This window comes from Mangifera indica, chromosome 4 (genome assembly GCF_011075055.1).
Source record: "Mangifera indica cultivar Alphonso chromosome 4, CATAS_Mindica_2.1, whole genome shotgun sequence".
Classification (NCBI taxonomy): domain Eukaryota; kingdom Viridiplantae; phylum Streptophyta; class Magnoliopsida; order Sapindales; family Anacardiaceae; genus Mangifera; species Mangifera indica.
The window spans coordinates 15457424-15471894 of record NC_058140.1 but is presented as its reverse complement, the minus strand read 5'-3'; the positions used below and the strand labels follow the sequence as shown (position 1 = coordinate 15471894).

Below are 14471 nucleotides of genomic sequence, written 5' to 3'. Positions count from 1 at the left end.
ACATAAAATAATAAATTATCTGTATCTCTGCCTATCATGTAAATAAGATTGGATGTACTTATTTGAAAATATTGCTGATACACACAGTGATGATGACGTATGAACCCCGGTACACGAATGCCTAATTCTCCAATTCAGAAGTCGAACCTCTGACTCTGTTTTACATTAAAACCGGTGTTTTACACAACAAACCTTTGTTTCTTTGCAGTTTGCAACATGGCTTCTGCTTCTTCAACCTCTGCTTCCCCCTCCGATTTATCGGAAGAAGAGCTCACCCTCACAGTCAAGTGGAGCGGCAAAGAGTACACTGTCCGAGTCTGTGGCGACGACTCTGTGGCCGAGTTGAAACGTCGAATCTGTGAACTAACTAATGTCTTGCCCAAAAGACAGAAGCTTCTTTACCCAAAAGTCGGAAACAAACTTGCCGATGACTCTGTTTTGCTCTCCCAACTTCCCCTTAAGGCCTCTCTTAAGATGACCATGATTGGGTTTGTTTCTCTTTTTTGATTGTGTTTGGGGTTTTTTTTTTAATAGTGGGTTGAATTTTGTTTATTTTCTTAGCTTTCTGTGAATTGGTCCATCGAAATGCTTGTGTTTTTTATGTGAGGAATTGGTGGATTAAAGCTTATGGTAATTGGGTTTATTTTATTTCTTTGTTTTGTTAGCAATTAGGATCTTATTTTGTAATGACAAAATAAGGGGGAAGAAAAAAGGATAACTTGGTTTTATTATATATAAGGATTCGGTTGTTATGTTGTTTTGATTATAGGACTGGAGTTATTCAAGAGAAAAAAAGATTGATTTTTAAGTTGAAAACTTAGTTTTTTATAAGTTGAATTGACTTTGTGGCATTCTGGCATTATTATCGCAACTTTGATTTGGAATTCATTTTTTATGGCATTAACTGAAGAAATTTGTGCCTATTGGAGTCTATTAGAAAAAATGCTAATGGAAGAAGCCATGGATGTTGGGGACAAATTGAATTGGTTCAAAAAATTTTCTTTATATTCGTGGCAGGTTACTGAGTTAGGAGCAACATTGATTATTAATAAAGCTTTCACAAGTTATGTAGAGACAATTTTGCTGCAACTTCACGTATAAAGCTTTGTTTATCTTTGGATAAAATAAAATTGCTACCTTGTTTGGCTAGAGGTTTGGCATGGACTCAACAGCTATGCTTGTACCTTGCACGAATTTCTCCTGCTTGAGACAAATCGTTTTGGGATAATTGTGGACTCTTCATATCAGTAGGTTCTGATTCAACTCATTTCAGTATTGTGTCTGTCACATAAGGGTCAATGGCTTCTATTGTAGAGAGGTCAACTCTATTGTGAGAAAGCAGCTATGGGAATTGGTTTTGGTGTTCAAATTAAACCTTTAGATTGAAATAATACTTAATTTAGATTAATCTGCATAGGGCACTCATTGTCGTAGATGGGTCACCTACCTAGGCTATTTTATCCCATGAGTTTTTAAATTATTATAGGTTTCAGAGTGTGGTATCAGTTTGCAACTTCGAACACAGTGCAGGACATTTTAGGAATTGTGATTATTTAAAAAAATAAAGGGAAAAAGATGGCAATTTGGATAACTATATTCTACCATTGTGTTTAAGAATGAAAAATAGCTCAATTAAATTGGTTTTAGCTTTATTGAACTTCTGAGGGATACATTGCCCAGTATTTGGCTTACATTGTATCAGAGGTTACAGTTGATATCTATGTACTTCTAGTATCTGAAGAGAATGAGCACCATTACAGTAACTAACAAATTTGTCATAATATATGTTTATCTTTTCTGAGTTTTGCTTTTAAGAAGTTCACTCTAGTTCTAGCATTTGACCCCTTTATTCCTTTCTCTGAATGTGTTGTTTATAATTGGCATTATATTCAATTGAACTTCCAGTACTGTTGAAGATGAAATACTTGTGGATCCAGTAGAATCTCCAGAAATTATTGATGATTTTGAACTTGGGCAAGAAGAAGCTGTTGACATTAAGGATAAAGAAGTTAATCAGCAGAAATTGAGGAGACGTGTGAATCAATACAAGGTCAGTTGTTTCATCTTTTATTTTGTGAAGGAATAGTGACCTAATGTTTGTTTGAGGTGGTTATGATTGATGCACATGCAAATATACTAAGTTTTTGTTGAGAAATTATATTAAGATGTGAAAAGAAATCTTTATGAAGTTAATTCTTGGCTGGACCATCATTATCTTTCTTTCTGTTCTTTGGAAGCTGTATAACCTTTCATTGTTGTTGTTCATACAACCTTTTCTTTTTCTTTTCTTCTAATTTTTTTCTGTGTTTTAAAGTGAGGAATTGGGATAGTTCTTGTCATTCTACTTATCAAACCATAGTATTCTGTTGTTGATTTATGATGTGTATTTGAGTCCATGTATTAAATCTTCTGAGAACTCTTGCATAGACAATATAGAACTTAGATAAATCTCTTTAGAATATTTATCACATAAATGGTCTAGATAATTGGTATGTGTTGCAAATATTGTATGTACTTAAAAACCTTTAGTCATTAGAGTAGTGATGCTACTGAATACGGTTGACTGGGCATTAAAATGGCTATTCTAATTAACATGTTGAACCGGATGTGGACAATTGTGGACACATTTTTTTTCTTTTGTTCTTTCTTTCTTTGTATTTGTATTTTCATATGATATTAATTGGTTCTGTTTGTAGTTTCAGCAAGTTAGAGCTCTTGACACATATCTTCCAGAATTGATGAATATTGGCTATGGTTATTATTCCTTACATGGAGCTTAACTGGTTTTACGGTTATAACTGTGTCTTGGTCTTTAGCATCTGGGCCACATTCCAATTTCTATTTTATATTTGTTGTTTTGAACATCTAAGCAGGACCATAAACAGTAATAACAGGCTCAGTTTCTTATATCCTTTTTCTTTTGTTGAGACGATCAGGGTGCTTTTATAATGTGTTTAGAACAACTAGGTTGATGTGATTAAATTGGTTGTTGTAGGGGTTGAGGGCATTTATATTTTTACTTTTTCTAGCTTTGGTTATTTAGTATTTCTACTCTCGAGTGTCCTTGATTGATATTGTTTTGTCACTTAGTTGATTTAGTTGTTCAATGTATGAACTAATTAAAATTGCCCAAAATTTTAATACTATTCTGATTCATAGCACATTATGAGCATTTCTCTTGCAGTCTTTTGCTAATTTATATTAGTATTTCTATCTTGCATTTCTAATTGTTGTTATTTTACTTAATGTTTTCATCACCAACATCTTTCTTATCTTTACCTGGGTAAATTACAAGGTATGCCCACAAATAGATATTGCTTGATGCTTGATGTCACAGTCACTCATGTGCATATAAGAAATCATATGTAGTAGATTCATTGCTTGCTTTATCACATGGCTTGGTGTCTTTGCTTCTTTTAACTGTGTTTATTGTAGATTAAACTAAGAGCACCATGCCGTGAAGGAAAGAAACTGCTAGTTTTGGATATCGATTATACTTTATTTGATCACCGGTCCCCAGCAGAGAATCCACTTCAACTTATGAGGCCTTGTAAGACCTTTTTCACAGCTAGTATGCACCTTAACTTCTTCTTATGTTCCCTGACAGTTAAGTTCGTTGTTGTATTTGCAGATCTTCATGAGTTTCTCACTGCTGCCTATGCTGAGTATGACATCATGATATGGTCTGCAACCAGGTAACACTTTTGCTCATCTCTTTATTCTTATTCTTTTTTCAAGACCATGTTTCTGAAAGATCTGGAGATGATCTGTTTGAGACATGCATTTCTGGGCTTTAGTTAAAATTATCTCTCCATTTTTTTTTGTTTATTGAAATGTTTCTTAAATTTGACAGCCCTCCCTAGGCATAAAAGTTAGTACAGACTTTATTCTAAAACACACCAGTTGGGAAACTTTTGTTGGTTGTCTCTGTTTATAAACTCTGGTTTTTGGAAACCATACATATCTTGTCTTAGAAGTTTATATAAGTTGCCTTTCTGCAGCATGAAGTGGGTTGAGCTGAAGATGGGAGAGCTTGGGGTCCTCAATAATCCAAACTACAAAATCACAGCACTTCTCGACCATTTAGCTATGATCACAGTTCAATCAGATTCTCGTAAAATTTTCGATTGCAAGCCACTTGGCTTGATTTGGGCTCAGTTTCCTGAGGTATGAGAAGCGTCAGATGCTCTGAAGAAAGTGGGTTCCTTTCTTTCATGTAGTCAGTAATGTGTTTTTGAACTATTTGCAGTTTTATAGTTCCCAAAACACCATAATGTTTGACGATCTACGGAGGAATTTTGTGTTAAATCCACAAAATGGTTTGACGATCAGGCCATTCAGGAAGGCTCATGCAAATCGAGACAGCGACCAGGAGCTTGTGAAACTTACACAATATCTGCTAGCCATTGCAGATCTTGATGACCTGAGCTCCCTTGATCACAGTAACTGGGAAAATTTTATCAAGGATAATACCAAAAGACGTAGGCAGGCATGAGAGTTATTATCAAGCTTTAAAATTTCAAAATATTACTATGACTATCTATTTGAGGTATGTTTATGCAGTATTAGTGTTATTCTCTGAATTTCTGCTGAGCTTTGCTTTCCCTCAATTAGTGTCTAAAATGCTCACTTCAACAAAACGTTTTAATGCAGCTAGTTCAACTTTGCAGCTAGTTCTTTTGAAGGATGTTAATGCAGATCCTCCTGGAATTGCTGCTAAAGTTGAGGCTTCTCCTTGCTTCTCTTCTGGGTATTTAAATGACTGCAATTGCATCTGAATTTTCAAGCTTGAGTATTGACTCCTGATGCCTATAAATTTTGTAAAAATATTTAAGTTCTGTGTTATGGATTCATTTATAGGGTTTAACTATATTGCTTGTTTGGATTACCAAAAAGAAAAAACTTCTATGCATAATTTTGCTATTAAAATAACAGTAAACTCTGTTGATTTTGTTTAATATCATGGCCCCGAAGCTCCATTCAAAGTTTGTCTTGAAATGCAAAATTTCATGTAACTCTAGTAGGTCATTCAACAGTTAATTTTTTACAAAAGAAATTCTTTCATGCTATTAAATTAACAATAATACTCTCTTACTTGGATATCTTATTGTATCATTTTTATATTACACAAAATTTAGGTAAAATAATGAAGACATAAACATTCTGATTATTTGGCTAAACCACGTAAATACTTTGATGTTACATTGTCTTTTTTAACCTGTTGTAGTTTACCTACCTATATATTTTATTACACATGATGTAGCCGACTTAATCAAATTTTTTTAAGGCTCTAATTGTTGTTATTATAACCTATCTCCATAAGACTTTAAATGGTCTGTCTATAAATAATTAATTCTATCAAATTATTTTAAGTAATTATCTAATCTTTTTATCTTATTATTGTTTTAACAAATATTATCAATATGTCATATATTAACGTAATAATAATAATTCCCTCCATGTAATCTTCATCTTATGCTAATAATAATTTTCTTCGAAACACGAAATGTAGAAGCTTATGAAATCAAGAAAACAAAAACAAATTAATAGCCTGGCTGAAATCCAAACGGCACACCTAAATGCCTGCCCATAGAAAACGCATGTACTTTGAATAATAATTAATTGCAATTAACACCCTTAATACAAATATTAATTACATGCAGACTCGTTCTTAGCCAAATAAGGCAAAATTCATGCAACAAACCAAATTTTCTCTTTTTGCATTAATTATTACTTTCATCTATATATATATATATGTATATTTATTTATTTATTTATTTATGTGGTTTTTGGCTGAAAAATACGCTCTCTCACTCATCTTTCTCCTTGTCCTTTTTTTTTTCAGTTGAGTGAAGTGAACCAAAAGAAAATCCAAACCCTGCCACCTTTAATTTTTTAGTTGTACAATTAAGTTGAGTTTAATTAGTTTAAGAGACTTTAAAGAGAACCCATTTATGTTTTTGGATGAAAAGATCGATGAAAGTAGTTTCTATTTTAATCTTTTTTTATTCTGTGATCAATTCTATATCACCTTCATGTAAGTATTTTTTGATGCTGTAAATGTGCATTTGTTTATAATGATTTTATTGATTATTTTTTGTTGGTGATTTGCAGATGGGTTTGATCCATTGGATCCTCATGCCAATATTACTATAAAATGGGATCTCATGCAGTCCACTTCTGAAACAAGCGATGTAATTCTCTTCTCTCTCTTTTGTTTTTTTGTCTTCTTCATTCGTTTGTCTTTATTTTTATTTTTATTTTTTTGGTTCATTTTGTCTCTCTGGTTCATGAGAACTCTTCTTGCTGAGAAAAAATGAATTAATATTTTAAGATTCATTTGTGATGGCGGAGGTTGTTGAGTTTAAAGCTAGTAATATTATATATACAAAACAACTGTACAAACTTATTTGTGGTAATATTTGATTGCGTGATTTAATAGGAAATTGCGTTTTTAGTTCAATTTCAGTTGAAATAACTTTGCAGGTAAGAATTTCTCTATTCAACTTCCAATTGTATCGGCATATAGATCACCCTGGCTGGAAAATGAGTTGGACTTGGAGGGGCGACGAGGTGATATGGAATATGTGGGGCGCCGAGACCACAGATCAAGGCAACTGCTCAAGATTCAGAGGCAAACAGCTCCCTTATTGCTGTGAAAAGACTCCTGTCATTGTTGATCTTATGCCTGGAGCCCCTTATAATTTGCAGACTGCTAACTGTTGCAAAGGAGGTGTTTTATCTTCCATGACACAAGACATGTCCAAGTATGGTGCCACTTTTCAGATGAATGTTGCAGCCTCTACTAAGTCTTCAGACTTTGTAATGCCTCAAAATTTCACTCTTGGCCATGCTGGTTATTCCTGTGGAAAGCCATTTGAGGTCTCGCCAAGTAAGTTTTACACCGATGGAGGTCGACGGCGAACACAAGCTCTCAGTAAGACTCATTTTGTTAAGCCTTTTCTTCCAAGTCAAGTTAAGTTTTTGCACTTGTGTAAACTGAAACACCAGTTCATATCTGGTGTGTTTATTTATTTATTTATGTAGGGACATGGAATGTGACTTGTGCATACTCTCAATTCCTAGCTTCATCAAACCCAACATGCTGTGTTTCTCTATCTGCATTCTATAATAACACCATTGTTCCTTGCCCCAAATGCAGCTGCAACTGCCAAGAATTATCCCACACAAAATGTCTCAAGTAATTAATTACCCCTTTTTACCTCCCATCACAGAAACTTTGAGTTGAGAAGTACTAATCTTTCTCTACTGTCAGGTCCGGTGAAACGCCGTCTCTGATTCGACAAAATCATGACCCAAATGAAGAGCCTCTGCCTGTGGTAATATGCTCGCATCACATGTGTCCAATTCGAGTCCATTGGCATGTGAAACAGAGTTACAGAGAGTATTGGAGAGTTAAAATGACAGTGACAAATCTTAATGTGATGAAAAATTATTCAAACTGGAATTTGGTGGTGTTGCATCCAAATTTGCAGAGTTTGGTACAAGTTTTCAGCTTCAATTACAGGGCCCTTGATCAATATGGTTACATTAGTAAGTTAGATCAAAATCCTTTTCTTGCTATCAATTGATTGATTCAAATATATGTATAAAGGTGGATTTGAAGAGACCATCTATGTGTTTAGATGATAGCGGGATGCTTTGGGGGATTCGAGAGTATAATGATGTGTTACTCCAAGCAGGCGATAAAGGGAACATACAAACGGAAATGTTACTTCATAAAGATCCAGGGACCTTCACTTTCAGAGAAGGGTGGGCTTTTCCTAGAAGAATTTTGTTTAATGGAGATGAATGTGTAATGCCATTGCCAGATGATTACCCTAGGCTGCCCAACACTGCCCATTCTGCATCTTTCACTATTCTTTTCTCCTTGTTGCTTCTTTTTATTATTCTTCTGTTCTTTCAAATGTGAGTAACCAATCATTCCTTATACTTGTGTAGGATTATCAATGATGTTGTTTAATTAGAAACGAGCAAGTTACCACCTTCTTTAACCAGCATGCATAATTTATTAGACTCATTTGTCTAAGTTACCATTGCTGCATAGGAAGGATACAGTGTCGTTTTACTCGTTTAAATTGTTAATCAGAAAACTTGTAGTCTTGATCTAAAAGATGAGATAACTTGTAACTTTAAATGTTATAAGTACTATACTGTAACCAAATGAATCTCAAAATTATAAACTATTAAACAACTCATGAAAGAAAAATGTGTTTCATCTGATACATGATACTGGAAGCGATTTTCTTAGACATTGAAAATAACCTAATCACCATGTTGTGCGGTTGAATGGAACCCACAGGATGGACATATAAATGGAAGAGAACTGCAAAGCATACAACCTTTTTCTAACAATTAGAGCATACATGATAGGGCAAGACATGGAACCTGGTTTAAGTTACCACCTCGGGCGAGTCATTCATGCGCTCGAAGTGCAAATTTCGGGCAATGACTACCAGGTGCACAAGAAAATAATAATTTTTCAAAAGGTCAAAAAAAAAAAAAACCAAAAAACAAAGGGAATGAAACAGCGGAAAAACTAACATGGGCAAATCAGCCAGTGAGGGGAGCACCAAGACTTGGATGAGCTCGGTTTTTATGATGTCAATGTTGGCAGGGCCAATAGTGGAAAGTAGTGGCACAACACAATAGCTATATCGTGCAGTTAAATGTGAAGTGGACCAGTCACAGAGTCGTGGCCAGTATTTGCATCCTTGTGTTTCAAGGATAGGTTTGCAAGCTGGGAATCAAGGTCTCGGCTGCTAGTGCGTTGATGACTTGAAGATGGTGGTTGTTGCTGTTGCTGATGTTGCTGCTGCTGGTACAAGGCTCGCAGCCTTCCAATCTCCCTCTCCAATACCTCCTGCTCCACTGGACACAGTCCTCACATGAGTTGACCTTCTTACAAGTAATATTTCAAGCAAAAATATTCACAAAAACTAATTTTAATGTGAGTGTGTATTTCTAACCAGATGCACAGGAGCATTATTAGGAGAAGATTCACATAGCAGTTGATAAAATGAAGTTTTCGTTTATTGCTTACATGTTCAATTATCGTAATAAGCCCACATTGTTAACTTTTTATATGCTTCTCTAAATGTCATGCTTATGGCAATGAACCAAATATATATATATATATATATATATATATATATGTGTGATAGTGTTTGTGAATGAAAACTATCACAATATCCTCTCTGTTGGTAATAGCATATCACTGAATGATACAGAGTACAATAGATTTGCTTCCAGAATTGAAACAAAGCAACCATTTGAAAATTAGCACCCTAAGTCCACGATAACTTTCACCAATTCATGAAACAAGCATGGTTGATTAAACCAAACTCCCTTGTGATTTTACAGCCAACAAAGTAGCATGATATTTAATTATATTTCTCCAGCCAACTCCACAGAACATGTGACAGTGGAGCGAGATAAATGACATTAAATTCTAGAACATAGATAGCTATCAGAACTTTATTTTCCATACAAAAAAGAACTCACAGAAAAATCTTCAAGCACAATGAAGCACTCCCTGAGGTGCAAAATTTGAATTTTTTTCATAAAAACACTCTTTAAATTTCTTCAGTTCATACAAGGAAATACCTCAAAGTCCCAGCCATCTTAACTAGTTAGATTTTTCTCAGCAAAACAAGGACTTGGAACTCATATAGTTTAACAACATCCACATCTCTTACCATTACATAATATAAAAGACCTTAGAGTGTTTTCTAAGTAAAGTGAGAAAACTCCATGATCTAGCCACTCATTAGGTACAAGGCCCTATAATACTTATGATAAGAACTGGGATATAAGTGCTTGATATTTTTCTCACTTCTTCCAAGTCAATTCAACATAGTTTCCAATTGAGATCTATCTAGCAGTCCAATAATTATCCCCATGCAGCATTTATTTATCATAGGAAGTTTACAATACACATAATCCATCATGATTTCCACTGATCATTCTTTCTCCACACTGACCTCTACATAACTAACTATATGACAAGATATTCCTAACCTAATCAAACCTATCTGGGTGAACCACTAATTAAAAGTATGACAGATCAAGCTTCCACTCAACATATAAAGCAGATAAAAGGATGGTTTACCAAGAATGTAATCCCAATTTTAGAAACTTACAGCATTTTATAAGCTGCTCCTGAGCTAAATTGTCTAAACGTTGCTTCAGAGCTTTGTTCTCCATGCTCAGAATAAGGTTCTGCTGGTTACGAAATTCAAGCTCAGCAGAAAATTCAGTCCCTTCTGCCTGAGGAGTGAGATGCAATTCTCAAATCAGAAATTTTTAGTAAAGCATATATTACTTCACCCTTTTAACTACAAACGATTTCAGTGTAAACACTATGGCAATGCTCACCTGTAAAGCTTGCACATTCCTTTCCAGCTCAGCTATGTATTGAAGTTTCCGGACCCTTGAACGTTGGGCAAATTGCCTGCATTATAAAGAATTCAAATTTATTAAAAATTACAGTGTAAACCTCATTAAGAGATAAGCCCTAAAACTAATTAGACCAACTACTAGCAAAACAAAAAGCTCAATAATTAGGGCTGGATTCGAGCCGAGCCAGCTCGAGCTCGAGCTCGGCTCGGCTCGGTATATTTTTTTAAAATTTTTTTTATACAAAACGGCGTCGTTTTGATCCATATATATATACAAAACGGCGTCGTTTTGATATAAAAAACGAGCCGAGCCGAGCCGTTACCGAGCCGAACTGAAAACGAGCCGAACCCGAGCCAAGCCGAATTCGGCTCGAGTCGAGCTCGAGCCGAACTCGAGCCGGCCATTAAAAAGCCGAGCCGAGCCCGAGCTGGCTGCGAGCCGAGCTCGGCTCGGCTCGAATCCAGCCCTATCAATAATACATACATACACACACACACACAAAGATACTCTAGTCAAGACAGTCTTGATATAATGATATCCAGACTACGCTTGAGTGCCACTGGATTCACTCATTGGACTGAAATATTGCATGTGAGGATCCAACAACAATTAAGCATTTAATATAATTATATCAGGACAGTCCTGACTAGAGAATTATAGTATATTAAATACACACACACATATACATATATGCTTCCAAGGGTGCACGTAATCAACAAGTAGAGAGAGTGTATGAATATGAACTAAATGATGAAAAATAAGATTGAGCATATGAAATTTTACGTTTTATAAACTTTTACAAGTTATAAATCTTGGTTTCAGTTCAAAGGACAGCTTTTACTAGAACCTCCCACCCATTTCTCCTAGAGAAAATTATGGTGAACAGGAAAGAGTTACTTTCAAATGATGTCCTCTTGTGGTGACTATATCTTGCCAAATATCAAGGGCCAACAAAACTAGTAGAGGATTAGAACTTTCAAGGAGAAGATCTAGGTTCGAGCCTCTGCCACACTTGTGAAACCTTGATTTTGAATTATTTAAAAAAAAAAAGACTATATCTTGCCCTAGAATTGAGAAGGTAATATCTTGTCCCAAAATTGAGTTGAGAAAAGACTAGAAAAATTATTTTATATCTTTGTTCTTAAACTGTCATACTTGATTTCGTTCTCAATCCACCAAACAAATTATTGTTCCCATCTTGAAGTAAGAAGAGAAATTCATAAGAACAGAATCCCACATTTGGGTCAATGCATAAGAATATCCAGAAATTGGCAAAATTTCCAGAAGATTTCACCAAGATTCAGATATCCTTACAAATTGGAAGATGACTCATAAAGCTTTTTCTATATAAGTCCCAAGCCATCAAAGCATTCCTATTCGTTACAAATAGTTTAATGTTCCTCGATGCATAACATTCACTTATAAAACCATTCATCAACCATCCTATAGATAACCATGAAATTTTAAGACAAAATGTATGCAACAAGTCAACAGCAGAATAAAAGAGAAGCTAAAGTTCTTTCAGATCACCAGTAGAGTTACCATCAAAATGTTGAATCTTAAAAAAAAAAAAAAAATTCTAGATTGTAAAAGGAGTACATACTGCTTGGCACGTTTCATGTCAGATTCAGATGGCTTAGTATGGGAATTATCCTTTTTCTCGGATGATTTTGGATCATGAGGACCAACTTCTGCTGCCTCCAGCTTTTCATTTGCTGTAGATGTAACACCATCTGCTTCATGTGTTTCACCTGATGCTCCTGAGCCCTGCAGAACACTCTCCCTGGCAGAAGGAAGGCTACTTGGATGAGGCACGGTATTCACTGGTGATTCCCATGCTCTGTTCTTTGGCTTCGCCAAGCTTGCTTCACTATAGAAATGGGCATGCCTAGAATCCTTGTGATAATCCAAATCCTTAGATCCCCAAGAAGGAACAGAGATCAAATGTTTATATCTGTACTCATCCTGAGCTGCATAATCCATCTTAGAAGCATTTATTACATCTATATATGCAAAAGAGTCACTTGATGATCGTCGATGACTTCCTCTGCGCACCGGTGTATCTGGCTCATTAAGGAGATCATCAAGCCAAGAAGGTTGCTCCTCCAATAGGAAACTCTCAGAAGATGTTCGCTGGTGGTGTACATTACCCTCTTTAGGCTTTTGAATCGCTTTTGGTCCAATTACACTACTGGATGCATAATCAACATATGCCGGAGAAACACTAGGAAATGGAATTTTAGGAGGCAGTAAAGCATGCTTTCCAGAGTACAAAGAATTTCTGAAGTTTGATGAACCCTTAGAATTTGCCATAGCCAATGCACAACCAATCCCTGGCAGGAAGAAATGTTTAATACCAATAACATAACAATCAACAACCTCACTCAACAGACACGGAAACAAGCAGAAATTCATTAAATTGTGCTTCAGTCCATTCCATCTCAAATCACCCTATCCAAATCACCTATACTCACGTGATATTGAGCAGGACCCACTACTTCAAACCTATTAACCCAAACGAATGGAGCCCATAACAAACATGGCACCTTCCCATTCAGCCTTCAACAGTAAAACACCTCTAAAACACATAACAAATAATACTCAAAACTAAACAAATAAAATCCTTATTCAATGAATGAAATTAGATCATAAAACAAAAACCGAAACCATTGATTCCTCTAGTATATCTCATTTACCCGCTCAGTTTAAGAGAACATACGATTCAAAGATTCAAATTTTCCTCTCTTACATTTTCTCAGCAACCAAACAAAAAAATCCAATAAAAATCCTTCAAATACAAACAAACAGCAAGAACAAGCCCTAGAAAACAAAATAACAAATTAAACGAAACAAAATGAGACAATGTACAGTACAATAGAGCGCAACAAAGCCAGAATCGAATCCGCATCAAACAAATTATAACAAAAACGAAGACTGAACCACTCCACATGCAACAAACAGATAAAAAAAAACACAAGCAAAACGCTCCCATTTTCACAAAACTAAACAGAAAAAAATACAAGAAAACGAAAAGTGCATACCTGACACGGTCTGAAGAATCGAGATCTCGAAATGCAATGCGAAATTGAACTACCGATTTCTCTATCTTAGGGTTCTTTTGGATTCAAGAAGAAAGAAAAGAATTTTGTGCCCTTTTTTTTATTTTGTGCGCGTATTGGTAGTCTGTGTTTTCTCTCTCTATTGCTCGCCTCTCGTTATTGTCTCGAAGCTGTAGTTGCTAAGGGCTTCAAGGCTTTGATTGATTGAAAACTACTAAAAAAACTAAAAACTGAAATCCCTTTTTTGTTTTGTTTTTCTGGTTTTTTTTATTTTCACCCCTAGTAGAGAACTTTCCTTGGATCTTGAGGAATAATTGATAAAAACTCTTATCAGTCCTCATATTCTAAAATATAACCCCTTAATCCAAGATTTTTCTAATGTTAATATTGACCCCTTTTAAGCCAACTGATGTTGACAAGTGGCAAGGGATAAAATTAATTTTTTTTAAATATAGATAAAATAACATTTTATCATATAATAGTACATCAATTTTAACACACAAATTAGGATTGTATTCGAAGCAAGTTTGTTCAAGTTCAACATGAATTTTGCTTGAATGAATCTAAACCTAAGTCTGACATATACGAACTTGAACCCAAATCTGAGTTAAAATATTTTTGAAAATCGATTAGAGTTCAAACTTGATTTTGATATATAATAACCCGAACCCGAGCCGGAGCTTAAATATATTAAAATATTTTTTAAACAACACCACACAAGCTACAAGGGAATTAAATTTGAGCGAACAAATTCAACAAACCCAAACTAAATTCGACTTGTCTGCACAAACTCGAATTGAACAAAAATAAGTTATTCTTTAAGCTCAGCAAGCCTAAGCATAGCCCTCTTGAAAAAAAGTTGAAAACAAATTTCACCCTATTCTGGTTTGATTCGGCTCAAATCTAATCTTAACACTAATAAATATTTATTATTTATATACATAATTTTACTTGTATAACTATTTTACAAGTTTTGCATTAAAAGTTGAA

At 34.9% G+C, this 14471-nt stretch overlaps 3 protein-coding genes across 5 annotated transcripts; 2 read left to right on the top strand and 1 right to left on the bottom strand.

Annotated features, from left to right (window-relative positions):
* The first annotated feature begins 106 nt into the window (after nt 1–106).
* Nucleotides 107–4958, top strand: LOC123213819 (ubiquitin-like domain-containing CTD phosphatase). Of its 2 annotated transcripts, none has more exons than XM_044633421.1 (7): nt 107–488; nt 1906–2050; nt 3436–3550; nt 3632–3695; nt 4002–4167; nt 4250–4549; nt 4671–4958. In XM_044633421.1, exons 1-6 carry the CDS (start codon nt 217–219, stop codon nt 4493–4495), a joined length of 1008 nt encoding a protein of 335 aa, XP_044489356.1. In that variant the 5' UTR covers nt 107–216; the 3' UTR covers nt 4496–4549; nt 4671–4958. The 2 variants fall into 2 exon arrangements, with proteins under 2 accessions (XP_044489356.1, XP_044489355.1); XM_044633420.1 differs by having other exon boundaries at nt 108–488; nt 4654–4958.
* Nucleotides 4959–5816: 858 nt separating this feature from the next.
* LOC123213817 (COBRA-like protein 6) lies at nt 5817–8015 on the top strand. Of its 2 annotated transcripts, none has more exons than XM_044633416.1 (6): nt 5817–6037; nt 6115–6194; nt 6487–6937; nt 7012–7201; nt 7277–7554; nt 7647–8015. In XM_044633416.1, exons 1-6 carry the CDS (start codon nt 5965–5967, stop codon nt 7931–7933), a joined length of 1359 nt encoding a protein of 452 aa, XP_044489351.1. In that variant the 5' UTR covers nt 5817–5964; the 3' UTR covers nt 7934–8015. The 2 variants fall into 2 exon arrangements, with proteins under 2 accessions (XP_044489351.1, XP_044489352.1); XM_044633417.1 differs by having other exon boundaries at nt 5819–6037; nt 7048–7201.
* Nucleotides 8016–8123: 108 nt separating this feature from the next.
* On the bottom strand, nt 8124–13737 carry LOC123213818 (uncharacterized protein At4g06598-like). The gene is made up of 5 exons (XM_044633419.1): nt 13464–13737; nt 12026–12755; nt 10399–10474; nt 10164–10290; nt 8124–8892 (listed from the first exon to the last, which is right to left on the bottom strand). The coding sequence occupies exons 2-5, from the start codon at nt 12733–12735 to the stop codon at nt 8687–8689; spliced, it is 1119 nt and encodes a 372-aa protein (XP_044489354.1). The 5' UTR covers nt 12736–12755; nt 13464–13737; the 3' UTR covers nt 8124–8686.
* Nucleotides 13738–14471: the final 734 nt, after the last annotated feature.